Source organism: Anomalospiza imberbis, chromosome 22, assembly GCF_031753505.1.
Source record: "Anomalospiza imberbis isolate Cuckoo-Finch-1a 21T00152 chromosome 22, ASM3175350v1, whole genome shotgun sequence".
Classification (NCBI taxonomy): domain Eukaryota; kingdom Metazoa; phylum Chordata; class Aves; order Passeriformes; family Viduidae; genus Anomalospiza; species Anomalospiza imberbis.
Genome location: NC_089702.1, coordinates 6,405,693 through 6,433,430, shown reverse-complemented (window position 1 = coordinate 6,433,430; position 27,738 = coordinate 6,405,693). Strand labels below are relative to the sequence as shown.

At 49.6% G+C, this 27,738-nt stretch overlaps 1 protein-coding gene across 4 annotated transcripts; it reads right to left on the bottom strand.

Moving 5' to 3' along the window:
* Positions 1 to 2,422: 2,422 nt before the first annotated feature.
* On the bottom strand, positions 2,423 to 25,843 carry LIMA1 (LIM domain and actin binding 1). 4 transcript variants are annotated; one of them, XM_068212390.1, is made up of 11 exons: positions 25,696 to 25,843; positions 22,132 to 22,267; positions 20,164 to 20,209; positions 17,808 to 18,206; positions 13,520 to 13,631; positions 12,582 to 12,742; positions 10,162 to 10,266; positions 8,352 to 8,409; positions 7,971 to 8,083; positions 4,968 to 5,101; positions 2,423 to 4,590 (listed from the first exon to the last, which is right to left on the bottom strand). In XM_068212390.1, the coding sequence occupies exons 2-11, from the start codon at positions 22,248 to 22,250 to the stop codon at positions 3,591 to 3,593; spliced, it is 2,247 nt and encodes a 748-aa protein (XP_068068491.1). In that variant the 5' UTR covers positions 22,251 to 22,267; positions 25,696 to 25,843; the 3' UTR covers positions 2,423 to 3,590. The 4 variants fall into 4 exon arrangements, with proteins under 4 accessions (XP_068068491.1, XP_068068493.1, XP_068068492.1 ...); XM_068212392.1 differs by having other exon boundaries at positions 13,520 to 13,628; XM_068212391.1 differs by lacking the exon at positions 25,696 to 25,843 and adding an exon at positions 24,905 to 24,923.
* Between the last annotated feature and the right edge of the window lie 1,895 nt (positions 25,844 to 27,738).

The window sequence follows — 27,738 nt, the reverse complement described above, 5'->3', positions numbered from 1 at the left end:
GGGGCAGGAGGACAGTGGCACCGGGACATGGGGACACTCGAGCTGGGCACTGCCCGCTCTTGGTGCCCTGAGGGAACCTGGGAACACTGCGGAGAGGGCACAGGGACAGTGGGGCGCTGTCCTCGCACCGCTGGGGACACCGCCCCCTCTTTGTGCCCTGAGGGGCAGGAGGACGGTGGCACCGGGACGTGGGGACACGAGAGGTCCGCTCTTGATGCCCTGAGGGGACACCGCGGTGGGGACACAAGGACAGTTGGACAGTGTTCTGGCAGCGCCCGCTGTTGGTGACCTGCAGGGACGCACAGTGGGCCACCCTGGTGGAGGACACAGGGACTTGTGCCACAGACAGGAGATGTGGTGCCGCCATGCGAGGAGACACAGGCAGTGTTTCAGGGACAGGACGTGGTGATAGAGCTGGGGTCACCGCCACAGGTGAGGGGACGTGGTGACACCAAGCTGGGAGACAGTGGGGGGCACCTGGACTGGGACAAAGACAGTGACACTCAGGACAGAGTGACACGGAGCTGATGTCCCCAAGCCCACCCCGTGCCCTGTGTCACCCTCGGTGCCCCTCGCTGTTCCCCGTGGGTGCCACATCCCAGAGCTGTAAATAGGGGAAGGGGGGAGGGACACGAGGGTGGGACCCGTGGGGGGGGGGAGGTGACACCAGGACCCCCTGTGGGGTGGGGCGGGGGCATGGACGGGGCCGGGCTGTGAATAAAGTTGTGTTTTGGGGGACCTGGGCGTTGGTTTTAGGGGGTTTCAAAAATGGTGGGGGGGACAACCCTGGGAGAGAGACTAGAAACCCCTGGGGAAGGGCAAAAAGCCCCCGTGGGGGGGAGTTTGGGGGGGCTCCGGGGTTTGGAGGGTCCCGGGACAGTCCCTGCAAAGTCTTAAAGGACGGGGGGAGTGACAGAGGAAATTTGGGGGTCAAAAAAGGGGTCTCAAAACTTGGAAGGGATTGCAAGGAGGTCCCAAATTGGAAGGTCGGGGAGACCCCAAAACCGGGAAGGGTGTTGGAGGGGGCAAGAGGGCTCTCATATAAGTGGGGAGGGGGATTGGGGGACACCAGATTCTGTGGGTGCAGCTGTGGCAGAGCCCTCCCACCGCAGACCCCCCCATACCCCAAGTTCTTCCTCTCAGGACCCCTCAAAAAGCCCCAGATCCCACTCGGAGCCATCTCTCCCTTATTCCAGGGACTGGTACAAAACGGGGAAGGCAGTGTTGGGATTCCGGGGGGCTGCACCCCCAATCCCACAACAAGATTTTTGGGGTGGGGGGCTATGGCACAAGCCAGGAGCCCTGGGGCGCCATCAGCAGCTGCAGCATCTGCGTGATCATCTCCAGCATGGCTAGGGGGAAACGGGGGTAAGGGGGCTGCAAAGTGAGGAGGGGTCAGGGGAGAACGAGGGGACATGGGGACTCAGAGGGGACCCTCCTAAAATTGTGAACGGTGCAGGATTTCTCCCACACCAAAGCTGCCAGCAACTTGGACTCAGTTTACCCTTGGAGTGCCAGACACTTCCTCCGAACTGACATCAAGACACTGCGGGAGGCGAGTTTTGTTTCGCCCGAAAAGGGCCGGCATTGGTGTCCAGGGGCCCGTGGCCCTGACTGGGCCACTGCCACCAGAAATTCAGAACGGTGCAGGATGTGTCCCAGAGCCAACCCCACCTGGAACTTGTGCTGCCCTGGCAGTCCCAAGCACACTCTGCAAACTGACAGCAGGAACCTGGGCTGGCCACTTTTCCTTCCCAGGGAAAAGGGCCAGGCTTGTCTCCGGGGGCTGTGGGCAGGCGCCTCCAAAAAATCTGAATGGAGAAGGATGTGTCCTTTTCCCTGAGAAACACAACTCCACACCCCAGGTTCCTGATGTCAGTTTGTAGGGTTCCCTTGGGACTGTCAGGGCAGCACAGGTTTGAGGTGGGGGCAGGTTGGGTCTGGGACATATCCTCGTCCGTTCGGATATTTTGCAGGCAGCCGGCCACTCAGGGCCACAGCCCCTGGAGACAAAGACCGGCCCTTTTCCCTGGGAAAGAAAAGTGGCCAGCCCAGGTTCCTGATGTCAGTTTGTAGGGTTCCCTTGGGACTGTCAGGGCAGCACAGGTTTGAGGTGGGGGCAGGTTGGGTCTGGGACACATCCTTGGTTGTTGGGATTTTTTGGAGGCAGCTGCCCACTCAGGGCCACAGGTGGTCGGTCGCTGGAATGGATTCCCACAGGATGCCTCATCCCTGGAAGCACCCAAGGCCAGGTTGGTCGGGGCTTAGAGCAACCTGGGATAGTGGGAGGTGTCCCTGCCATGGCAGGGGGTGCAGTGTGATGAGGATTCAGGTCCCCCCTAACCCCAAGCACGATTCCATGACAGTTCTGTGACCCTTTAAACACCGCCTCTTTGTGAAACAAGATGAATCCAGACTTCAGTTATAATGGAAACGACCCAAACTTTATTGAAGGTTTTGTCATTAGCAGAACTGTTAAGAAAGCAGAATATTTTACACCTCAAGAATCATTAAGATCTAATTCTCTTGAGAATACAGTACAAATAAAAGCTAATAAAAAAAAAAGGGCCTCCTCCTCCCCCCATTCAAGATTTTATTATTTGTAAAATAAATGAAGTCAAGTTTAAAAATGTTCTGGTCTTCAACACTGGCAATTGGAAAGTGTCACTGATTCCAGAGATTTTTGCAATGCAGCACAATTTCACAGCTGTAAGGAAAAGATTTATGGCAGCTTGATAAAAGTAGGATTTCAAAGTGGTTAAAAGGCCTTAAAATCTTATCTGCAGTTTAAAATGATGACGAAGAACTCCAAGTAAAAAAAAAAAAGACAACAAACAAACAAAAAACTCCACTTCAAATGCGTGTGAAATGCACAAGTAATGCCCTGCAGGCTGCTCCAAAGTGTTCACTTGTCTTTTGCAGAGACCTGGCAGCCAGCACAGCTCCTGGGGTAGCACTGAAATGCACATGGTCCAGCAACGGGCACCATTCCAGTTGTGCAGGGACTCCTCAGCTGATCACAGGTTTGAGACAGAAATTCACATTGCACTCGCTTTAGGATGCTTTAGTCGTTGGACTCTACACACAGAAATGCTTTTATTATTAAAAAAAAGCCCAGTTATGCCCTTTCCACGTATTAAAGTGCATTAAGTGACCATTTTAAAGCAGGCCAGAAAGTCCCTTTGAAGTTGGTCCCTAAGCACTGCAGTAGCATTTGTAGTGGTACGGGTGGTGTGTTCCAGAGGCCCTGTCCCACACCAGCACAGCAAGTGCAGTGGAATTCCAGAAATTGTTAGTGAAATACCTATTGAAGCTCAAAGGGAGAAGACAGAGAACAGCTCTGTTCTCATGCTGGGGACAGACACTACCTGCTGAAGCTGTCCCACAGCCAGACACACACTTGTTCCATGCACCTAAAGAATTTGCAGGCTTCCAGAGTTTTCTAGCTGAGATAATTTGTAGGTAGATTCCCTTAATGCTGATGTGCAGTGCAGCATCACTTCATCCAGGAGAGCTGTTTGTTAAAGCTAAAAACACCCATTTCAAAAGGCCCAGCACCTTGCAGCAAGTTTTCTAGTTAAAAGGCCAACTTAGTCATCATCATCATCTTCATAGTAGCGATTCCTTTTGATCTGTTCTTCCACAGACAGATCTTCCATGTCTTCACCCTCCCAAAAACCAACGTCTTGGGATTTGCGATTCTGGTTTGGAGATGATTCCTTAGCGGTCACAACGTTGGCTAAGCTGGAATGTTTAGGAGAATTTGGTTCAGGGAGTTCTTCCTTTGGAATTTCTGGCTCCTCTGTAGCGTGTTCTTCCTCATCCGTGTCTGCATTCATCTGGCCATTCTCTACGACGTTATGCTCTGCTGTTTTCATACCAGACAATTCCCGTTCTTCCTCCACATTTTCCTCCCCGGTGTTCTGGATGTTCCTGTGCTCAACCCTCTTTTCCTTTTGCTTTTTCTCTACGACAACCTCTCTCTCCAGTTCCTCACTCCTTTTCAATGTGTCTCTCTCTTCCTTGGAAGGAGGTGAATTCTCCGTTTTATGGCCTTTAACAGATACTGTTCTAAATGAGGCTGCAACTGTAAAGGGGCGACTTCGCTCCTTCAGCGAGGAGGATCTTCTTAACTTTTTGAGATCCAGATCCACATCCTCCTGCACATCAGGCTTGGAAATCTCTTCTTCCGGAGGCCACTTGGGTTTGAGTACTTTGATGCCCTCATCTAAGGCACTTCCTTGGATACTTTGGTCAGATGGAGGTGGCCAGGCAATCCTGAGCTTTTTTGTTTCTGCTGGTCTTTCTTCCCTTTCAGGCACAGCTGAAGCTTTTGCTTCCATACTTGCTGCCAGAACTCCCACTTTTGCAATCGGAGCATCCTCTACTCCTGGGCTCTGTGGAGTTTCTGGCGAATTCACACCATGGACGGTTTTCTCCGGGGATTCTTCACATTCAGTTTTACCTGCCCACAATTCCTTATGCTGCTTGTGTCCAAAGCCCTCGTCGTAATTGCCTTTGGACTTGAAGAGCTGATTGAAGTGAGGCTTGCAGTAGATGTTCCCACGCAGAGATGCGTACGTCCCGAGGCTGTTCAGGAAACACAGATCCAGCATTAGAGCTCAGGGCCACCAACACCAGCGTCTGTTTCAGTTGTGTTACAGAAAAGATTCAATTTCAGTCTTCCACGTGTTCAGAATAGCAAGCTTACAGCCCTCAGGGTTTGTATGGCTCTTTCTAGGAATTCTTTACAAAGCTGGACATTCTATGTTTCCCCACGTAAAATGACATTAAGAGTTTAGAAATGGCATCAAGTGCACCAGGCACTGGCAGAAGTAGGCCTGTGGTACCTCTCCTACACAAATCACTGGATTATGGTGACTTCCAGCTCAGCTAGGCCTGACTTCCCTCAGCTGGGACAGGAAAATTCACTTCCCAGAGGGCAGCCAAGGGAGCAGTGCACATACCTGAGTTTGCTGTTGCAATAGGAGCAGCGGAAGCAGCTGATGTGAAACACCTGCTGGTTGGCAAAGAGCCTTTCCATGGGGTACACGGTCTTCTGACACCCAACACAGGTTTCCTTCATTGGCAACTGGAATTTCTACAGGGGGAAGAGAAAGTTTCTTAACTGGAAAACACATCAGCTACTGGGGACTTGGCGTGGGTTCACGCACGGCTTCCTGAACTCTCAAGAACTGCAGAGAGTTCACTTTCTCTAGTTATGGTGCAGCGGGGTCTGGTGGGCAGTAAGCAGCTATGACAGGCCCGTGGGACTGCTGCGGCTTGACAGGGAGCCAAGATTTCACCCCAGTGAATCCCACAGCTTGAAGCATCACATGCTGAGCAATGGTTGGGAATGAACAAGGAGAGCACTAAAACTGAGCCTGTCCCCCAAAGCTGTCTCCTCCTTTCCTGCAACCTGTTTTTATTGATAGGAGAATGATAAAGCATTCCAGTTGATTACAATCAGTGTGAGACTTGGCAAAATAATAAAAATAGTGCAGAAAAAGAGAATCTTGACATGGTTTGGGTTGGAAAGGACCTTGAAAATCATCTCGCTCCAATCCCCTGCCACAGTCAGGGACACTGTCCAGCAGAAGAGTTGAAATAGCCTCAAAAGGTACAGGGTGGGAGAGGAAAGGAGGGAAACAGGCTGCCCAATGGTTTGAAATGTTCCATTTTTGTTAAATCTTTTCTCTCAAAGAGGAGGAAATAGTCTCAGCACCAATACAACAGCAGGAAACACTCCTGGCTTCACTTGTTTACAATTCCAGCTCAGGTTTCAGGACTCACAGCCCCCCAAACTTGCTCAAGATTCAAAGTGAGCAGAGCTTTGAGGTTAAACAGCTACAATTCTTATGTGCTTATTGAACTTCCTGAGGGTTTAGTGCAAGGATGAACTTGAGCACTGAGGAGCTGAGTGTCACTGCTGTGCAGCAATGATCACAGGTTTGTTTTCGGACAGCATCGAGGAAGCAAGAACATTGTCCATGAGAAAAGGTCACTGGATGCCATTTGCTTCTTGAAATCTATTAACACTGGCCGATGGGGAGGACACTTCACAGGATAAATTAAATAACACAGCACTGGCATTTTGAGGCTGCATGCTGACTACAAGTGATTTAGCAGCCCAGCCTCCACTCCAGGCTGTGCTCAGACATAAGTGTGGCTTTTCCTTGGCAAAGAATTACCTGCTACAAACTTACAAAAAGCTTTATGGAAAAATCTGATGGCTAAAGAAAAAGCAGGAAGGGCACAGGAAGACATAATCACAGAAATTTATTTATAACAGTCTAGAAACAATGGCTAGGAATGAACGTTCCAGCATGTAAGGGCAGATTGCTGAAGATGGAGCCAGCTCAAGTCACTTTGTCACAACCATAAAGTTTGCTGCCAATTTAATTCCATTTTAATATGTATTTCAGGGTTTCCAGGCATTGCTTGAAGTTACAGTAGATTAAAGTTCTGTGATAATAGCTTCACTAACAAAATTCAGAATTTCTTTTGAAAAAGAATCCACAGTCTCTAGGTGCTGCCAAAACTCTGCAGCTTGAGTCACGAAACGAAATCTCAAAAAAATGAGATTTACTGATGCAAACAAAAATCTAATCACCCCTGCTTGCCACACAGAGCAAGGCAGCAAGCATTTGCTTGCCCATCGAAGAGTTTTCTCCCTGAAAGCTCAGTTTTGCACAAGGGCATTGGTTTTGCACGGTGACACAACAGCGCTGGCACATGCTTCTGCAATCACATCCCCATCCAAGGAGAGGGACTTACTTACATACAATGAGCCCTATATGTCTGTGGAGAGGCATTCTGGGCTGTGAAGAGACAGAAATTCCTTTCCAGGGCACTACAAAAAGGAGCTACAGGAGGAAGATGAGGCCCAATAATTATAAAAAGGACTTGAGAGAAAGCTGAGAGTTGAGCTCACATTAGGAGGGAAGCAGAAGGCAGGAGGAGAGGTTAGGAACCAAGAACAGGAGACAGAAGCTGGAAGAGACAAATAGGAACCTTGCATGAATAAACAGAAGCTTCTATCTCACACAGTGCAGCACCTAAAGCAGTAACTGGGCAAGAGGCTAAAATGGTTTTGATAGTATCAAGAGAGCACCAGGACATGCAGGCTTTGTGTCACAGACTAGGATCACACAGCTCTCACTGGCAGCTCCCATTTCCCATACTGGCATTTCTCCCTTGCACACTGGGAAGCCAGGTCTCCCCAGTCTCTGGGCCCAGGGCTGTTCCTCCCAAAGATGGGGAAAACAACAAAAGCCCAGTTGTTTCCTTAGGAGAGAGCCAGGAAGTGTGTGGCAGCCCAGGGAATCAGCATCCCAACCCCAGACAACACATGTGATGAGCAAGTACAGCCTGAGCAAAAGGTCCAGTGCTGCCATTTGTTATCTAGCCAGATTAGCAAATACATCCTTGTCCCAGAGTTCTCCATCTGCTTTATCACTCCCTAAAGAAACTAACATCAAAGACTCATTACTCAGAAAGCCAAAGCTGATTTTTATAGAGTCAGGCACCACAGTGCCCTCACTATGAAGTTACTATCAGTTGCAGTTACCTTGCGAGCAGCTGGAAGAGGTGCAAAGCCAAGTCCCAGCTTGCTAAAGGCTCTGGAGATCGGTCCCAGGACCTCAGGGCCCATCTCCAGGAGCACAGACAAGCCCTGAGACCATCCCCTGCTCGAGCCCCTCTGCCACACTGAAGGGAAGCAGCCTCTCTGTCACAGGGGTGTAACAGAGACAAGCAACTCCCACCCAGTCTCTGGAAGAAACCTGACTGCTTTGAGGTGCTTCTCCACCCTCACTTCGAAGTGCCCTCACAATCACTCTCTGATGAGGATGGAGCAGGTACTGATGCAGTTACTGCCAGACCTTTATGCTTAAGCCCATCTAGGCTTTTCAGTGTTAAACAGTTGGTTTTAACCTTCAGCAGGGTTTGAGACTAAAGAGCTGCATTACCTTCACGGCTTTCGGTGGGGAGGCCTCTGTCTGCCCAGCTGCTTTAGCACCAAGGTTCTGCTGCTTTGAGCTGACAGGTTTCTGAGCTTCTGCCTCGCTCTCCGACTGGCCAGCTGAGGGAGCAGGGGAGGGAGAAAAGGCAATTACAGTGGCTTTAAACTGTGCGCAGCTTATGCTCACCTGACCCATCAGAATCTCAGTTCAGTGGTGAAGGAGCTACACTTAAAAATGTTCAATCGGGGCAAAAGGAGTTATAAATGCCTTAAAATTACAGCTGCAAGCGAACTTCTAAACATGAAAGAAATTCTTATAAAGTGTGTGTTAGGCACAGGACAGATTTTTAGTACAGTTTCTATTAATTAATCATTTGCTAGGGCTCACCATGGCCATCCTCCAGCAGACCAGAGTGCAAAGACAAGCTGTTCTCACCTACAGAAGCCTGCAAGAGAAAAAAAATGAGACAATGAGAACCTCTGACCTTCTGAGATCTGAACAGTCTTGGCTCCAGGAAGCTACCAGGCAGTTTGAGCAGGGAGACAGGGAGAGACCTGAGTGGCTCAGGAAAGGAGCTGTTTCTGAGGCACAAAAGGGTCCAGCTGAGTGTCAAGGGAGTCCTTACTACAAGGCAGACACCCTCACAGGCTTCACACATACAAACATCAGATTCCTGTTTCCCTGGACACCTGTATTAACCCTCAGAAATCTTTGCTGATTTGCTGAGGTTCCTCCCAGGTTTTCTCACTTGCAAATCCCTTAACCCCCAGCAGCACATTTACTGGAAATCTAGAGGCTCCCTCCAACATTTGACCAATCTCTGACATTCAGCAGAGACTGTGCTCTTGGGAAAAAAAAAAAAGACCAAAATAACAAAACCTGCTACAGATAAAGCTCTTGATGTATAACTCTTTATTAAACTTGGCACTATTGCTATTAAATCAAATAGTTTTAAGTGAGGAACTAAAGTACTGTAACAAGATTAACTGCAAATCATCACTAATTCACCTTAATGATTGAAAAGTCCATTGCAAGCAACTGAAATTTGTAAATGAATGAGGTAACGAGGAGGCGAGTTACGTGCATTAACACCCTCTGCTCTGCTGGAACCAGAACTGAACCCCAGCGTCCTGGGCAGAGCATGAACGTGTTCTGAGGCTGCTGAAGTCACACACGCCTGGCTACTGGATGTGCCACGGGTGCAGTGTGAAAAGTGACAGAGTGAAGTGCCTTTTGTTTCCTTTTTGCCAGAGGACTCCCATTTCTGACACTAACGACAAGCAGTTTTAATTAGGCTCATTTCCAAGTTCGCCACGTCCCTTCCAAAGGACAATCCTGGCTCCCAAACAATGCTCCATTCAGGTTCTCATTGCACCTGCACACCTCAACAAGTAACTCTGCAATTACAGCTGAATACAAGAAATTTTATTCAAATCTTCCCTTCACGACAGGGAGATATTCTGATTTAACAGGTGCTCTTTTAATTAACTCACCTTGGAGCAGGAAGCAGCCTCGACCAGTCAGACACGAAGCTGCTCAGCTGTCTCTGAGAACAGCTGAAAGCAAAGATTTGGCCCCTTGCCCAAGGAAGGCTGAAAAGCTCTAAAAGCCCTCCTGGCATTAAGCTGCCACGTGTTCAGCCTGGATGGAATACACAGTACCCCAATTATTATTCAGCTACTTTTATCCCGTCTGCTGTCCCCAGTTCAGGGAACAAATGCTCCAGTCCAGTTTACAGAGTCTCAGTTTATAGCTGGAGCTCAAAACCAGGAGCAAACCCAAGGTGCCATTCTCAGTTACCCTAAAATTTAGCCACTAAATGCAGAAGAAACAGTGACAAACGCCTTTGACTTGGGTCACGCAAAGCTGCTCATGGGTTTTTTTAAATTGGTGTGGATTTTTTGTTTATAAGAAACCCACCATAAAACAAGCCTACCAAGACAGAAAAACTCTCTCAGAAAGTTTATCTCTAGACATTCTCTTCCACAGACATTTGCTGTCTTTATAATTCAGAGACAGTCCAAAAAGAACAATTTAAAAAAACAGGAATTTTGCAGCATGTAATGAATCTGCATCAGCTGCTCACGTTCAGTCCCCAGATGGCATGTGGAACATGGAACCAGTGTATCAGCTGTGCTTCCACAGCCAGTTCCACTAAAAATGAAGCCCTTGATCTCCACCAGCACAGACATCTTACCTTCTCCCCATCCTGACAGGAACTGGAGTCCTCAATTGGTGCCATATTCTCCTTCTGCCCAGATTTGTAATTCTTGAGTTCACTCTCACTGGCTTGAATCTCACTCTATAGGACAAAGCACTGGAAAGGTGACAGGTTCTTTTCCCCTAAGAAAATACTTGCTTTCTATTTTTCTTGAAATGTTTTTAAAACTGCTTTTCTAGTATGTGGAGTGATAACTGCAGGAAGGGCCATAAGAATGTACAGCCACTTGTTAAAGTGACATATTCTAGTGAGGGAACAGGATTGGGCTGTAGAGTTTTACTGTGGTCTAAGGTGGTAAAATGCCAGTGTTTTCCTGAGCAGCCCTTTTCTTCCAAATTCCTGTTTAAAATCAACTCCTAAGTGTTCCCTGCTCAATCCACATCTTCCTTTTTGAGAAAAGTTAACTTTTCACTTGGAATGACAAGTATTTCCAGACAAGCACTGCCTAAAGTACAGTGTAATTGCTAAATACAATATGACATAAAAGCAAATCCCACGTTTGCTTCAACTCTAGTCAAAACCCTGACCCTGTTTTCCTGACATTTTTGTTCTTGATAGAGCTGAAGACTTCTTGACTGAAGACTTTCACAGAAGGATCTTTCAGACTTTCACAGAAGGATCTTTCAGACTTTCAAACCAATAAAGTCCAGTGAAACCTCGTGTTTCTTTCATTGCCACAGGACAAGATCATTGGAAGCCTCATGCTTTTCACAAGGTCTCTTCTCTGTGACATGAAAGAGAAAGAGCCACATGCCAGCACCAGCATCTTCCTGCACTTGGAAACAAATCTCCACAAAACCAACCACATCCAAGGGGTTTGTACCAAACGCTGGAATTTTAATGCTTAGATCTCTGGATCTGCTGTCCAGCACCTTTCCCTCCCCTTCCAACACACAGAACTGATTGTTCCTCATCCCTACTCAAACCAAGTGTCCATCAGGTTTAATCCAGGCCTTACTACACCACAATGCCCTAAAATAGTTTTCCCCAAGAGAGAGTCTGGCTTTCCCTTGTAGCCCAGGTGTGAGAAGGGCAGCACAGACACCACATTTCCATAGCAAAAAAGCCCTGGTTGCTTTGCCAGCAGGGAAGGAGAAGGTCCCAAGGTTAGGGCTGCTGTTGGAACAGTGGCACTGCAAACACTGGCCTCAGGAACCCCTGTCTGCTCCATCTCACACTGCCCTCATCCACATGCCAGGTCAAAATGGGAAGAGATTGTGCCCAGGTGGGGCATCCTGAGAGCATCAGGCTGGACTGACACTAAACCAAGAGCACTGGGGGGCTGCTAACAGGAGCCTCTGGAGAAATCTCTTGCCATCAGGACAGAATTTAGTTACTCAGCCACCACTCTGAGCCCCAGGCTGGAAAAGGCATCAGGGAACAAGACCAGGCGAGGCACAGGAGGCAGAAATGGGCAATTAGGTTAATCAGATTTGTTGCAGTGGCTGCAAGGACTTTCCATTCAGGCAGGGAAGGTTTTACCGACCCTTCTCCCACAGCTGGGCAATCTGACCCATGTGCAGATGAAATTCAGCAATCTTTTGGGCTCAGAAGAAGCCCTTGGCTCTCCACAGAGACTCCTGGAAAGCAGGCTCTCCTCTGAGGGAGAACCAGCACTTTGGGCTCTCATTTCCAGGGCAAGTTTCCCAACTTAAAAAGGCCTTTTCTCCTCAAATCTATTACTCTGGTTAATAAAAGTAATACTTGAGCAATGTAAGTTTCCATCATTCAGCAAAAGTATCAGAAACTTCCAGCAAATGTACCTAAGCAGTTTTTAACAAAAGCTGAGATTCCTGAAACCCCCTCAGCTGCAACACTTCATTAATTGTTCAGCTCCTGGTCAAATATTTGCAAAACAGGCAGACGTTCATTCACTGCAAGAGTCTAATTGGATTCAGAGAGTGCTGAGAAATCCTGAAAGGAGGTGAACAGCAAAAGTGAGGAAAACTGACTGGAGATCCCAAAGCTGCAGGCCAAGAGATCCAGGTTCTGAGCACTCCGTGACACCAAGTCACTTCATCTCACTGTGCCTCAGTTTCCCACAGCTTAGAGCTGCTGGACAACACGGAATTGAGTTTTTTTTTTTTTTAAACAAAAACAAACATGCAGAGAGCTACAGACGTTCAGAAAGAAAAAGAATGTCAACTGTGCTTCAGAAGGACCTCGCTCAGGGTGCCAGCAATTAATTCCTTGGAAAACTTTCAACATTACTGCAGGAAGATGCAAATATACTTATTTCTTCCTGCAGTATGTAAAGGCAACTCTTCATCAGAAATTGGCAGAAAGGTGTTTTCCAAAGAGAATGGCATTACCCTCAAGCAGCCTGGTTTCCTTAAGATCTTCTCTCGAGTCTCAGGCTGGGACAAAAATTCACTTGCACACAAACCAAGACTTACCATGGGCATGATGCCTGAGGAAGTGCCCTGCTTGGACACAGCTGCCTGGTACTTGGCCAGCCTGTCCTTTATTGAGGTCTCTGATAAACGGGGCATGTCCAGGTTCTTCCTGGTCTCTGCCTTGTCTGGGCTGAGTCCTGCACTGCTCTCTACAATATACCCTGGTAAAAACAAACAAACAAACAAACATAAAGAACAGATAACTCTCAGAACACTCACTAACATCCTTTTTTTGGGGAGAATAAACACATTGCCCTTCCCTCCAGGATCATGCCAGCGAGTACACGATGTGTATCAGCAAGGAGGGAGACCCAAGGGAACAGCTGCAGCTGTGCCAGCCATTGGTGGAAACCCCAAAAGATTGCAGATGGTTTGCTGGAAAAAGGTCTCCAAACAGATAAAAATACAGTTTTGTTTTTTTTAAAGTCAAAGCTCACAGTAGCTCCCTGTGTCTGGCCAGGACAGGAGGGATGAAGATTGAAGCAAGGAGGCAGAAGGAACATTGACTTTCTGTTCACTGCTTCCTAAATTACCTTGACTATTAAAACTAGTTCTAGGATTGAGACACAGGTAAGAATGGGCTGTATTCCTTATCTTGTTGGTTATTCCCTGTGCCTTGGTTTCCCATGCTGAGGAGTGGAATCGTTTTAAACTCCCAGCAAGGCTTCACTAATTAAACGGGATGCTGATGGACTGCCTTCCACTTTGGAAAGGCAAAAGTTATTTCACAGAATCCTTGAGACTGGAAAAGCCCCCCAGGACCAGCAAGTCCAGCCTCTGGCTGATCCCCACCTTGTCACCCAGACCAGAGCACTGCGCACCACGTTCCAGCTGTTCCTTGGACACCTCCAGGGAGGTTTCTCATGTACTGTATAGATTTATCTGCTAAACAAAACCCAAACCAACCCAGGCCAACCCCAGCCCTGAGGTTTCCTGACCTGCTGTGCTGTGGCTCCTCTCTCCTTGGGCAGCATCGCAGTCCTCCAAGGAGAGGCTGTTCTCCGAAATCCTCCTGCCCACGGCCGGCCTCCGCGGCTCCCGGGGGCCCTGCTGGGGACAGACCCTCCCATCAGCTGCCTGGACACACAGGGATTGCTCTGGGTAATCCCTTAAGAGGCACAGGTGTCACTAGCAAATCTGCTTTACTGGAATAAACAAGTCTAGCAGGTAACATCTTATTTAACCAATATAAAGTTTGATCACAGAGTACCTGACCCTGTCACCTGGGAGACACTTTGTTGAAGAGGTCAGTCCCTTCCCTTTGGAAGTTCTCTTGGTTTAAAAGGACCACAAAGATCAGATTTTTAGGTCGTTCCCACTACGTATACAAAACTTCAGTCTAGATTTTTGCATTTCATGCAATTTCTGTTGAAGCCAATAGTCACGGTCGTCATATGAAGATTTAAAATCAGAAAAAGAATGCAAGGAACCACTTATCCAAAATCTGCATTCATTTTCAGCCACGGAAAAAGGAATTAACAGTATTGCAATAAAAGTTATCTAGAGTTATTTGATTTGGATAGTTCATGCATTCGGTACCAAATAATTCCCTAATTAGATCTGATAAGGCTGAAGCTTAAGCAGGAGTGTTAGAGATAAATATTCTCAGATCTCCAGGATAATCACTCTCTGCTGCAGAGCTGGACAGGGTGTCCTGGTAGCACCACACAGATGCTCTGGCTGCCTCAATCAGATTTTATTCTTATTTGTTGAGACCAACTCCCCAGAAGCTAAATCTCAGCAAAAGAAAGCACAAAAATAAATTTCCACAGCTTTGCTAAAAGTTGTTGAGCACAGAGTTAAACTGGACTCCATCAAGGTAGGATGCATTCACAGCTGAAAGTCAGCCTATAAAATCCTAGAAGGTGCTGGACCTCTCTTCTCTCTCTAGGAAGAGTTAAATCACAGTTGGGAATTCAGACTGAGGCTAATGTAGAGAAAAGGGCAGGTTTGGCAAGATGCTCCAACCACACATTCTCCCTCAGTTCCAAAGGATTTCTTATTTGCTGGTCACCAAACTGAAGGAAATTCCAAAGTTTTATTTTTGCAGAACTGCAGTGTAAGATAATCACTGTGAAAAATCAGGCTGCTTTCCATACAAACAGCAACTTCACCAGGAAAGGAAAATGCAGCTGGAAAACCTCATTTTCCATTTGCATGGGAAATAGTTTCTATTTCTGTGGTTTAAGACTTTGGTAACTTTTCTTACTGGAAAAGAGCTTTAGCTCTGACAAGTCTTGTGCTGACCAATAGGCTCAGGTCTGGGAGTGCCTGCACACTTGTAAAGACTTGCAGGTCCCTCATTCCATGAAAACTATTCTTAGATTGATTATTCAATCAGTGTCCCCTTTAACATCACCCGGAGCCCACGAGTCTGGGGTTCTTGCAGCTCAGAAATTTGGGGCCAAAGGGTCCATCAGGAAAAGTTCAATCTGCAGAAGTAGCTAGAGTGCTCCAAGGCACCACTGCAGAGCCCTGCCAGCTCCTCCTCCTGCCCTTTGCCACCTCACATCTGCAGGTGTTTCAGCTTCACCTGGAGAGCCTTTCTGTGGGTGAGCTGCAGAACACAGAGTAAAAATCCCAACAACCAGAATGCAGACGCTTTAGAGGTCAGGGATATTTCAGTAAACCTACAAATACTCAGTAGATCTACGAATACCCTACAAATACATGTAGGTTTTATATCAACAGCTTTATCTTGGGTTAAAAAAAAAGAGTAAAAGGAAAAGAAATGTTTAACAGAGAAGACGAGGGACTTTCCACATTACAACTGATGGACTGACCAACTGCAGGGAATCGGCAGGATCATGGCTCATGGAAGGTAACTCCTCTCACATGGAGAAAGCCCCCTTAGGCATTTGTCACTCTGTGGCTGGGCCACAATTCCCAGGGCACAGATGCTGCTGCTGTTTTGCAAAGGAGACAAAATATTCCTCGTGTGTGGAAAGCCCCAAGGTCTCAGACGTGGGCAAGTGCAGAAGCAGCGTGAGCACAGGTAAAGCTTTGCCTGGGGCACAGAGTTGGGCAAAAACCCAAATCAAAGTTACACCTATTTCATTACAAACCACCTGTGGCAGACGTGACCCTGCCACGAGGTCGCTAACACCACAGCCAGGTTTTGCCTTAAAGGAAGAACACAGACCAGCCCGGAGACAACTTCTTGAGAAATGCTGCAGATCTGATCCTCCTTCCCCCTGGGTGGGCTTTCACTGTCACTTACAGGAAGAATCCTTTGAACATCAGGTCTTTGAGCAGTCCCAGTCTTTGCTTAGTGCTGAACCAATCCAGGCTGCCGCGCCTGCCCCTAATGGGATTAGAGCAGTTTGTTCCCATGAAAATGCAATAAAAGATCTGCCTCCTATCTATTGCAGAAGACTGAGTGAATAAATGAGTAAATGACGAGATTTAACTTATAATCCTGAAAATGAGAGTAGGTGTGTTTAGAGGGGGAGATGGAATCAGGAAATCCAGGCTCTGACCTGGATCCCTGCCCCAGCAACCATGGAAGTTGATTTATCAGCACTGCCCCGAGCCTCCAGCCGTGCTGCTGCTTGGTTCGCACGCAGGTTCTGCCAGCAAAGCTCTGACAACACCGACACATCAAGTCTTCAGTAAAGTCCAAGGAAAACTGCCATCTCCCAGCTGAATTTACAGTTGGACTCAAGGTTAGAAAGGAATTTTCCACCGAAACGGTTCCATGAAGCCTCGCTCAGGAAAAAGCACAGGAAATAAATGGGAGAGGCAACTGCAGAGCTGTCGTGGCTCCCACCTCACCGAGCCACACCTGGGTCACCACAGCTCCCTTCTCTGCACTGACTGACCCAATCCTCCCATCACAGATCAGTTCCCAGAAAGAGGAATGGAATTCCAAACACGCCCCTCTCCCCCACACATCCGAACTTCAGATCACTCCTCTTCCCTTCTACCGAAACAGATTAACACGGACCAGGGATTTTGAACCAAACCCGAGCACTTTTGTGCCTCCTGGATGCTGTTTACTGGGTCTAGCTGGTTTTCAACAGTGTTTGAATTGCTAAGCTTGACAAACTATCAGTTTCAGATTCACTCAGCTCCAAAACAATTTATTCCCCAGGCTGAGATAAAGTTACTCGAAGCCCATCTGCAGAATTCCTGGGGAATTCTGAGTGATTAATCCTACAGCAAGAGTTCAGGGAAGGTCTGTCATGGGCAGCTCTCATATCATGACAAAGACTCCAAAAATTCAAGTTGTGAAATGACTTCACACAGACCCAAAATTCCCTTTAACACCGAGCTGCTCCTCTGAGCCCCAAAATTGCTACATGTTGAAACAACTCTTATCCAAAATGTGTTTGTTTTAGTCGACACTTCAAGAGAACCAGTCGCAGTTAAACAAAGCCAGGAGGAGAGGAAACTATGAGAAAACTGGAAAATCCACCAGCATCGAGGCCTCGGGTCTGTGTTGCAAGTCCCCAGCATATGCAACTCATTTTGGAGTTAAGCAATTCCCCCCGGGACACGCCGGCTGCAGTCCACATGCGGGATCAGATTTCATGAGCAGTTGGAAGAAAAATGCGAGCCCTGAGCATTTGCAAGTCAAAACCAGTGAGGGCAGGAGCTGCTCTGGCCATCTCGGCTTCGTTTCCCCTCAGTGTTTTTTTTTTTTTTTTTCCCGATAAGAAACATTTTGTAAGACACAAAGATGAGGGAAGAGCGAGGAAAGGATGGGAGTATTTCACTGTATGCGTGTGAGTTTGTGCGACTCGTACTGATACAGATATCAAGAACTCTCACTTCTTAGTGCTTCATCTCGACTGCAACAGTCCTGATTGCTCAGCTCACTTCAAACTTCCTTACTTTTCATATATTAAAAAAACACATAAATACCTTCAGATGCATTTTACACAATTCACATTGCATACCTCACTGTAATCTTCACACGAGACACAAACAATCCCAACTCACTTTACAAAACTTCATAAATTCCGTACTTATTTTCCCCTCTTCCACTGAACCCTACCAACAGCAAATTCACTTTACTCCAACGAGCTGCCCCAACTCCGAGCACCCCACACATACTTGCGCGGCTCGAGTAAGCTACTAACACCACGATCTTCTGTTTTCACTAAAACAATGAACAGAATATTTGCAGAGTCAATAGCTGGAGCCACTCCCTGCCGGGATTTTCCTGATGCCGCGGAGGCAGCAGCTTTCATTTCTCCGGGACTGGGAGGGACAGATCCTTACCTTGGGCTGCGGGGCTTCACCCTTCTCGAACATCATCTTGAGCTTGCTCAGGGGCACGCTGTACTTCTCGATCCTGCCCGGAGACTCCGACCTCTCGCTGGCTCCGGGCTTTTCCGCTCCACGGGGCTCTCTCACGCAGCTTTCCATGCCGCCACCGTCGCGGGAGTGGCCGTGGGGCTCTGTGCTGTCACCAGCGGGACCCTGCGGCCGGCCAGGGGCAGCTCCGGCCCCCGGGGATGGCGAAGGGGCGCGGCCGGTCCCGACCTTGTGCCTCACCTCAGCGCAGCTGCTCCGCACCGTCTCCTTGCCAGACTCCGCTCCCAGCGCCGGATTCTCCCACTTCTTCTTCAGCACGCTCAGACTGCCCCTCGCGAAGTGAGCGGGCAGGTTTTCTGTGTTCTGCAAAGAGCAAGGAGTTCAAGTGCAGCTCTCCAAAGCACTTCCCTTCCATGCAGGAGGAAGCTCAGCACCGATCCCCGCTCCCGGCCAGCTGTGACTAGTTACAGCTGTGCCACATGGAGAAAGCATCCAGGACAGGGAAGGAAGGAGGGGGAGAGGAGAAAAGTCAGGAGCAAGGCAGGAAGTGAGCAAACAGGAATGGCCTTATAAGGCAGAAGGACCAGAGCCAGGAGTTAAATGCCACACAAAAGACCCGAGCCCACATGTGAAGGAAATGGGACTCAAATCCACACGAGGAGGGTCTCCAGCCCCAGATCAAGGGAACAGGAGCACGAGCGGCCATAGGAGATGCCTGGTGTGCCAAACGCTGCAGTGTCTTCAGAAGACAGCAGCTATCAGGCCTTGCAAGAGCTACAAACCAGCTCGCAGAAACCACAAAATCCTTGGAGTTACCTGTTTCTGCAACACTTCAGTTCCCAGAGACCTGCCCAGGACTTCACCCCACCCAGCCAAAGCTTAAGCCAAGCACCCACAACAGACATCCTTCTGCCCCAGTTTAAAAATAACCAGTAACTCGCTAGAATTTCTGTTGCGTTTCACTCAACCCATTGAAAGCACTGCTGGGGACACACACACACACACACACACACACACACACACACACACGAGTCACTGGCACTGCCTCAGCCCCGAGGGAACACCTGGAGCAGCATCACCTCCCATCCAGCTGCTTCCCAGCCCACTCCTGCTCCAAGCAGTTCCCTCTTCCCAGAGCAACAGCCCAGCCCGTGTTTGAGCCATTCCAACCCAGTACCTGCCACCACTGCATGTTTCCTGTCCCTCCCTTACAGAGACCACTCCAAACTCATTGCAAGTGGAGCAGGGCTGCCAGGCTTACAGGAATTAACCAGCATTAGCTGCTATATTGGGATTTAAGTCTCTCACCCTATTACTCTTCTGGTCACATTTTGAACGCTGCTTTGCAAATTGACTTGAATCCACTTACACGTCCAAAAAAAAAAAAAAAAATCAGTGTGCCTGCTGACCGTATTGAAAAGAAAGTATTAAAATAGGAAGGGAAGTGTTGTAATGGAACAGAAATATTGATAAATGTGTGGCAGGTTTCTGCAGGAACACCTCCAGAATCCCAGCACGCTTCCTAACACAAGTCCCTCCTGCTGGAGACTTGCCTGTTCCCTGATCACAGGAAGACTGACAGACAAGCACAAGCAATGAAGAAAATTTAAGACTGAAAAGTAATTTTCAGAATGCTTATTTTATCCCACCTATATCCCAAACAGAGGCTCCCCAAGCATTAGAGAAATCAAGGCAGCAACTTTCCTACAGATCCTGAAAATACTGGCAGTGCTTTAAAATACAAATTACCCCGAGGACAAAGCCCTGCAACCTTTTTCAGCCAAGGTTCCCTGACCCCTGAACACCTGAGTGCAATGCAGGTTACAAGAGGGAACGTGGGGCTGTAACAGAGCCAAAAAGGTTGGTGCTGCCTCATCCAGGGGCATTTGCAGCCCTGGAAGTCATTTCAGAGAAGATCCTACAGCTCTCAAAGACACATGGTGGATTTCAGGGTGGCTCCTTTCAAGCACTTTTAAATTTAGTTAAGAAAGGAAGAGGCACCACACAAGTGCCTCCAGCTAAGAACAGGAGGTGGGTATTCCTGGCTTGTGGTTAACTCATTTTACCTTTTGCTTGGGAGAGAATTGGTGATTCAACACAGCTTTGGGCAAGAAACTTCCTTTCCTTTCCTTTCCTCCACACTGGGAAAAAGCATGGAGCAAAAGCAAAGCCTTTGTCTAAGCCAGGTTTTCTGTAGGATACACAGCAGCAATTTTGATATTCCAAAAATCAGCTGTCAGCAATATTTGTGCAGGTGATCCATCCTGACTGCAGGCTGTGCTCATTCCCAAGGAAACAAACACTTGTACAAAACACTTACACTTCTCTTCTTCTCAGCGGTGGCTTCTTCAGCAGCTTTCTGATACCTTTGAGAGAGTGAAAAACAAACAAAACCCAAGTTGTAACCAGAATACTGAATGCTGCTGAAGACAGCTGAGATTTTTCTTCCCCCACCCCCTGGATCAACTAAAACTAGAGGCTGGACAAACAGCAGCAAATAACACAAAGCCAAGTGACAGACACTTTTTCAGTCATCCAGTTTACAATAATAACACCCATTAATACTTTTCATTCCCTAAGCACTCTGATTCCCCAATAGAGACCGTTTACCTTGGAATAGCTGTATTGTCTCCCCCACCCAGCTGTCTGCTGTGCCCCCTTGCAGGAATAATTCAGCTCTTTATACAGCAGCTGCTGAACCAGAACAAATTCCAGCTTGGCACATGCCGAAAATCTCCCTAAGTGCCAGAGGATTTTGCTCCGTGGGCTGGGAGCTGCCCCCATTCAGCATTTGCCTCCTGGGCAGCTGAGCCATCCCAGCCCTCTGGAGATAAGCCACCCTGGATCATGAATCAAAGTCCTTTAAGGAGCTGTAGGAAACTCCCAGCAATCTGCACTCCTCTGGGTGCGAGTCCCTCCACAGTCCTCACTGGTTATCACGCTGCACAAGGCGATTGCGCTTGGCCTTTGAAATAGGAAAATCAGTGAAAATGACAAATTTTGCCATTTTAAGGAGAGTGCTGCCTTTCTGAGAGAAGGAACCCAGTGTTGCTTGGGCAAAGGGTGTTTCTGTTTCCCTTATCTGTGGAATTCTGCTTTTGACACAGCAGTGAGTGTGTCACAGGCTGCTGCTCCTCTAATCTCTGCAAACACACTGACCCACATCTCTGCACTATAAAGGGTCCAAATTTGAACACAACGTGCTGAGAAAGTGATGCTGGAAGAAGAGGGATCAATACTGGAAGAAGAAACAAAGAGGAACACAGATGAAAGTCAAGTAGCACCTGGAAAACAGACGATGACTGAGGAGTCCCAGCCCTCGCTCCATGAGTCAGCCCAGCATGGGGCACTTTTTTAATCTCTGCTGTTGCCTTTTGTGCCTCTGACCTGACAAAACTGATTATGTGGGATGGAGAAAAACGTTTTCACATACAAATATTTAATTAACAGCACTTAAGCATCACACTCCTCCCTGTGGGCATCAGGGTGGCAAAGCCAGAGAGCAGGACTGTGTTTTTCCAAGGCAGTGACCCCACCTATGTAGAGGGACACTACTTGATTAAGGAGTAGCAGTTTGGATTACTTCCAGTAAGCCTTTTTCAAGGGATTATCAACATTTAGCAAGATGACCAGGTTCTGTAATCAAGCTTCAGCAAGTGAACAAATTACCTTAACCAGGTGGCGACAGCAAACAGCTTCTCCCTGGGCCAGAGATCCAGAGGAACTCTGGAGCTCTGGGTGTGTAACTACCCCTCTCCTGCAGATTCCATAAAGTTTGCCCCACTCAAGATCCAAATACTCCAAAACTTTGTTACACTATTAAAGCAACAGCCTCAGAGACTCAGTTCCCCAAATGCCATTGAAAACCCCAGCTAAAGCCTATATAATTCCTTAAGGAAATAAAAGCCTTTCCAGGGAATGCATTGGTTACTACCACTCAGCTTTTTCAGGGTATACAATAGTTATGGTTTGAGTTTAACCTTTTATCCATCTCTCGGAGAAAAGGAAAGCTTAATATTCCTTTTCTACCTAAGTCAGGACAGGTTTAAGCTGGGTATCAGGAAAAGGCTCTTCCCCCAGAGCGTGGTCAGGCCCTGAAAAGGCTCCTCAGGGAATGGCCATGGTCCCAAGACTGCCAGAGCCCCAGGAGCATTTGGGCAACACTCTCAGGCACAGGGTGGGATTGTTGGGGCGTCTGTGCAGCAGCTGTGGGAGCAGCAGTCCCTGCTCCAGGTGCCAGCTGTCACCTACACACACAGCTGGTGCTCCCCAGCCCCACAGCACTTACTTGGAGAACCTCTCTGCGAGGGCCGAGGACTTGCTCTTGTTGACCAGGGAAAGCTCTTTTGCAGTGATTTTCAAAGACTGGGAGGTCCATTGCCTTCTATTGAACGGGGAAGGCTCCATCTTATGTCCCCAAATCCCTGCTCAGGAGGAAGGAACAGTGTCAGCAATAGGAACTGTGGGCAGAAAAGAAGCTCCACCAAGTGATTTGCCCCCAGCATCCCAGCGCCACCAATCCTAACCCCTCAGGATCTCGTCCATCAACTGACTTTAAAAAGGCAGCAGATAACAGTTATAATTTCCTCTGCAGATGCCATTGAGATGGTGCCCTGATAAAGCCATAGGCACAACGGGGAGCTGCGACCAGAGGATGCCGGAGTGACAATCCTGTGTCACACACACACACAGGAGCTCCAGGAAGCCCCAAAGTGCCCTCGCTTGTTCCGGTTTCAAACCAAATGCATTTATGTAAGAGGGCTTGAGTTACGAAACTAAGAGGATGCAATTACTATACAAACATTTTTCATTCACTCTTGTGCTCACTCTCAGCACAGCAGCGTTTCCTCTGTGAGCTCAAACAAGTCTCGTGTTCATGGAGGCAGCTGTGCCCCTCCTGTGGCAGTAGTTACCATAATATCTGTTAAATAGTATTAATTACCTAAAAAACAGCTCCAGCCATCCCATTCTCCTGGAAATGGGAAGAGACTTTGTCCAGCTTTTCAGCACAGAAGCCAACAAGACTGGATCAGATTTATTTTTTACGTGGTTTTCTTTCGTGGAGGAGGAAAGGAGGGGAGATTAATTTAAAGAGTTCTCTGATAAGACAAAAATAAAGCCTGTAGGGCAACGCCTTTCCTTTTCTCCTCTTTTATTTTATCCCTAGTCCCATGTCGCACAATGCCCGTGGCAAGGGCGTGAACTGAGGCTGCAATGCCAGCTCCAGGCAGGCTGAGCTCTTCCTTGTATTTTCCATTAATTCCTTTAACGGATTTGCACAGCCACGGAACTCTGGATGCAGTGTGAGTCCAGGTCTGCCAGACAACTGGTCACACACAAACAGAAACACCCTCAGACAAGGTGGCATAAGCAGCCAGCCAAAGGGAGGGAAGATGACGTTTCTGAAATCCTCACAGGTACAGAATGCACCTGCTCAGAAATGACAGATGTGGGATTCTGCAACACCTCAGTCCAGGAGGATCCAGGGGCACAGGCAGAGTCTGGCAGCTCCCAGTGCTGGAATGGGAGCCCTGGGAACAGAAGAGCTTCTGCAGTGCTGTTCCCTGCCTGGAGCAGTGGCAGGTGAACACGTCTCTGTCCTGGGAGATGCAGTCAGGGAGAATGGGCCTTTCTCTCACATTCCACAGTTCCTCTGATGTGCTGGAGAGAACAGCACGCCATGACAGGACAGGTTTTATCAGAACAGAGATTTTGGTGGAGTTTTCAGACACGCAGGTTGAACTGTCGCTGCAAACAAGCGATGCTGGTTTTGTGGGGATGTTGAAACACACTGAAACCACTTATCAGTGTTGCCTTTCCAGGTGCAGCTACCTGCAGCCTCAGCCTCTGAAAGGCACACAGAGCTCCTTCCAACCAGCAAGAGAAACCCAAACTGGGCTTACTTTCTGAAATTTCTGCCTTTTTGAACACTTTCTGCATCACCAAGTCCCCTGCAAACCTCCATCCAGGCTGCACTGAGAGTGCTCTGCACTTGACTGGCCTTTGACAACAGCACAAATCACCATCCACAAAGACAAAGGATCTCATTTCCACCTTCTCCCCTTTTAAAAATCATACTGCATACACAAATAAACCCAGCAATTCTGTGATGCAGAATGCAGCCCCCAGTCTCAGTCCCCAGGAGCCTCAGAATTCACACAGAGATTACAGATAGAATTTACTGCTGGAAAATCCCACAGAAAGAATTCTGTCCGTGTTACAGACCAACGCTGAATGAGCCGTGTCATGCCACAGTTTGACCTTTGTTTTATGACTAATCTTGAGCCAAAGGGAGCTCACCTGAGGCCCTGCTGCAGTTTAAATGGCCTTTCACAGAGCAGAGTCAGCTGTGCCCAGGAAACAGGAGCGGGGCATTCATCAGAGCTCCCCTGGCACAAGGAGCAGGTGCTCGTTGACACACGGAAGGAACAGCTCAGTAAAACACTGAGAAACAAACCTGAATCGAATTGTTCAGAAAATAACCCCGGTTTGGATGCCCAAGCTTCCCACTGCATCTCCAACCAGCCCTATTCAGGGCTGCATCTTCTGTCTATTGAGGGCTTCTGCTTCCCTGCCATTCTCCATCAAAGCCACAGGTACTTTGAGATAATCTGGCCCTTTTAGGCAAAAATCTCTTCATAAAGTCAGCGCCTGCTGCTGGGACATTCAGCTGGAAAGAGAAGCAGCCTATCTGGAATCTCAGTCGCTAGAGATGACACGAAACAGAACTCCGACATTCCTTGAAACTTGTGCTCCCACATTTTTATGCCATTCCACATTCTTAGCACTTTCTCATTCATTTACAGTTTTGGTGTGTTCGAGTAGCTCTGGGCTTTCTTTACTGCTCCTTCGGAATGGTTTATTCAGAGAAGGTTCAGAAAATGCATATTCAGATTTAAACAAGACTATGAACCTTGTGCCTGCTGCAATGGAAGCAGGTTCTGTGGAAGGTGGCACAGAGTCCAGAGGAGATGGAGACAGGTATGCCAGAGGTGTGCCAGATGTTAGGGAAGGGAAGGACTGTGACTGAGCCACAATCTAGCACAGCTCCTCAAATCTACCTCTAATAACTTTACCCACGAGTTTAGCAGCAGGCTCTAAATCCCTCTATGTGGAAAGACCCTGAAAGGAAAACTGACTGACACTCGCCCAAAGTGGAAGCGGCCTATTCATCACAAGTGGCCACAGGAACGGGCCACCCGCGGGCACCACGCTGCAGCCCCGGGCACGAACCCGCCGGGGGCCGGAGGCTGCGGCCCCTCGAGCCCCGGCTCAGCTCTGCCGCTGAGGCCGAGCCCCGGTGCCCGGCACGGGGAGGGATGACCGGAGCGGGGCCCGGACTCACCCAGGGCCCGGCCGAGCCCCGCTCAGGGTCCGGCCCCGGGTGGTCCTGCTGTCGGGAGGGAGGTCCCGGGGGTCCTGACCCCTCCCCGCGCTTTTATCCCGGCCGAACCGGGGTGGGGGGAAGTCCCACCGCACCTGGCCCGGCCCGGCCGGCGGCTCCCGGCACACCTGGCCCGGCCCGGCCCGGCCGGAGGGTCCCGGCACACCTGGCCCGGCCCGGCCGGCGGCTCCCGGCACACCTGGACCGGCCCGGCCGGAGGCTCCCGGCACACCTGGCCCGGCCCGGCCGGAGGCTCCCGGCACACCTGGCCCGGCCCGGCCGGCGGCTCCCGGCACACCTGGCCCGGCCCGGCCGGAGGGTCCCGGCACACCTGGCCCGGCCCGGCCCGGCCGGCGGCTCCCGGCACACCTGGCCCGGCCCGGCCGGCGGCTCCCGGCACACCTGGCCCGGCCCGGCCGGCAGATCCTACCGCCCCTGTGTGTCGTCTTCCCGCCCCGCCCCGCGTACCTGTCCCGCCGGAACTAGGGAGATCCCGCCGCACCTGTCGCAGCTGAAACAACGGGTCCCAACGCACCTGTCCCGGCCGAACCGGCGACTGCCCCGCCGCGCCCGCCGCAGCAACGGGCAGCGGCTCCGGCCACGCCCCGGCCACGCCCCGGCCACGCCCCCGGCCCCATTGGCCCTGGCCCCGACCGCGTGGCCACGCCCCCGGCCACGCCCCGGGCCCTCGGGACACGCCCCGGGTTTGGTTCTGTTCCCCCGGGTTTGGTTCTGTTCCCCGGGTTTGGTTCTGTCCCCCCGGGTTTGGTTCTGTCCCTCCGGGCTTGGTTCTGTTCCCCGGGTTTGGTTCTGTCCCCCCGGGTTTGGTTCTGTCCCCGCGGGCTTGGTTCTGTTCCCCGGGTTTGGTTCTGTCCCCCGGGTTTGGTTCTGTCCCCCCGGGCTTGGTTCTGTCCCCCCGGGTTTGGTTCTGTCCTCCCGGGTTTGGTTCTGTCTCCCTTGCCTGGCTCTGTCCCCCGGCTTTGGTTCTGTCCCCTGGGCTTGGTTCTGTTCCCCGGGTTTGGTTCTGTCCCCCCGGGCTTGGTTCTGTTCCCCGGGTTTGGTTCTGTCCCCCCGGGCTTGGTTCTGTTCCCCGGGTTTGGTTCTGTCCCCCGGGTTTGGTTGTGTCCCCCCGGGCTTGGTTCTGTCCCCCTGGCCTGGCTCTGTCGCCCGGGTTTGGTTCTGTCCCCCCGGGCTTGGTTCTGTCCCCACGGGTTTGGTTCTGTCCTCCCGGGTTTGGTTCTGTCTCCCTTGCCTGGTTCTGTCCCCCGGCTTTGGTTCTGTCCCCCGGGCTTGGTTCTGTTCCCCGGGTTTGGTTCTGTCCTCCCGGGCTTGGTTCTGTCCCCCTCACCTTGCTCTGTCCCCATCACTTGGTCCTGTCCCCCTGGCTTGGCTCTGTCCCCCTGGTTTGGTTCTGTCCCCCGGTCTTGGCTCTGCCCCCCGCTCGCCTTTGGCCGCAGGGGCTCCCCAAAGCTGGCAAAGTGGGAGTGGAATGAGGGGTCTCAGTGGAATGAGGGGTCTCAGAGGAATGAGGGGTCTCAGAGGAATGAGGGGTCTCAGAGCTGGGGTTCGACCCCGCCGTGGCTCCCGAGGGCTCAGGAGGGGCTGTGCTGGGGGAAGCTGTGCCGGTGCCAGGTGTTTGGGTCTCCTGCAGCCTTCATGTGTTTGGAAACAAGAGAAATTGGCTTCAGCAGCCAAATGAGTCAGCCGGCATTCATTCCTGAGATTTAGAACATCCCCGTGTTCCTTAGCAGGACACCAGTGCTGCTCCTGGCCCGTCCTGCAGTTCCTCGAGGGATTTGAACAATTCATTGTGTTTCTTTAGGTGTTTCTATTTCTTTCCTTGTTAATCTTCCTAATGTGTCAAGTACCAAATTTCTGAGTTAAAAAAAAAAAAAAAAAATCTATGTATTTGGTGCTCCAGCTCCTTCCCCAGCTGCAGGTCTTGGATGTTGATGTTGTCCCAAATTCTGGGCTGTCCCAAATTCCTTGGGAGCTGCTTGCAGAGCATTGGCCATTAAGACAGGAAGTGACTAATTAAATTATTATGTTGATGTTACTTTTATGACCGTCTCAGCACTGGCATGTGAAATTTAGTCATTCCAGTAAAAAGTCTGAATTATAGCCCAGAAAATCCACACTGCAAATTACTGTTTGGATGCTGGTGGGATGAAGGCAGGCCCATCCAACCCGGCCTTGGATGGGGCTTGGAGCAAGCTGGGATAGTGGAAGGTGTCCGTGCCACTGCAGGGCTGGAATGAGACGGGCTTTGAGCTCCTTTCCAACCCAAACCATTCCAGGACACAAAGGATCAGCACAGGCTTGGCCAGTACAGCACAGGAACACTGGCACCTTCTGGACTGGCATCCTCCCTTTTTCTGGTGGCAGGAACACCACGGGGCACCTCAAATGACACCAGATACCAATGTTGAAGCACTTTTGGCAAACCATCCCTGCTTTTCCAATGTGCAGCCTCATCTGGAATGCTGCAGTGATGTGCTTTGACTCAGGGTT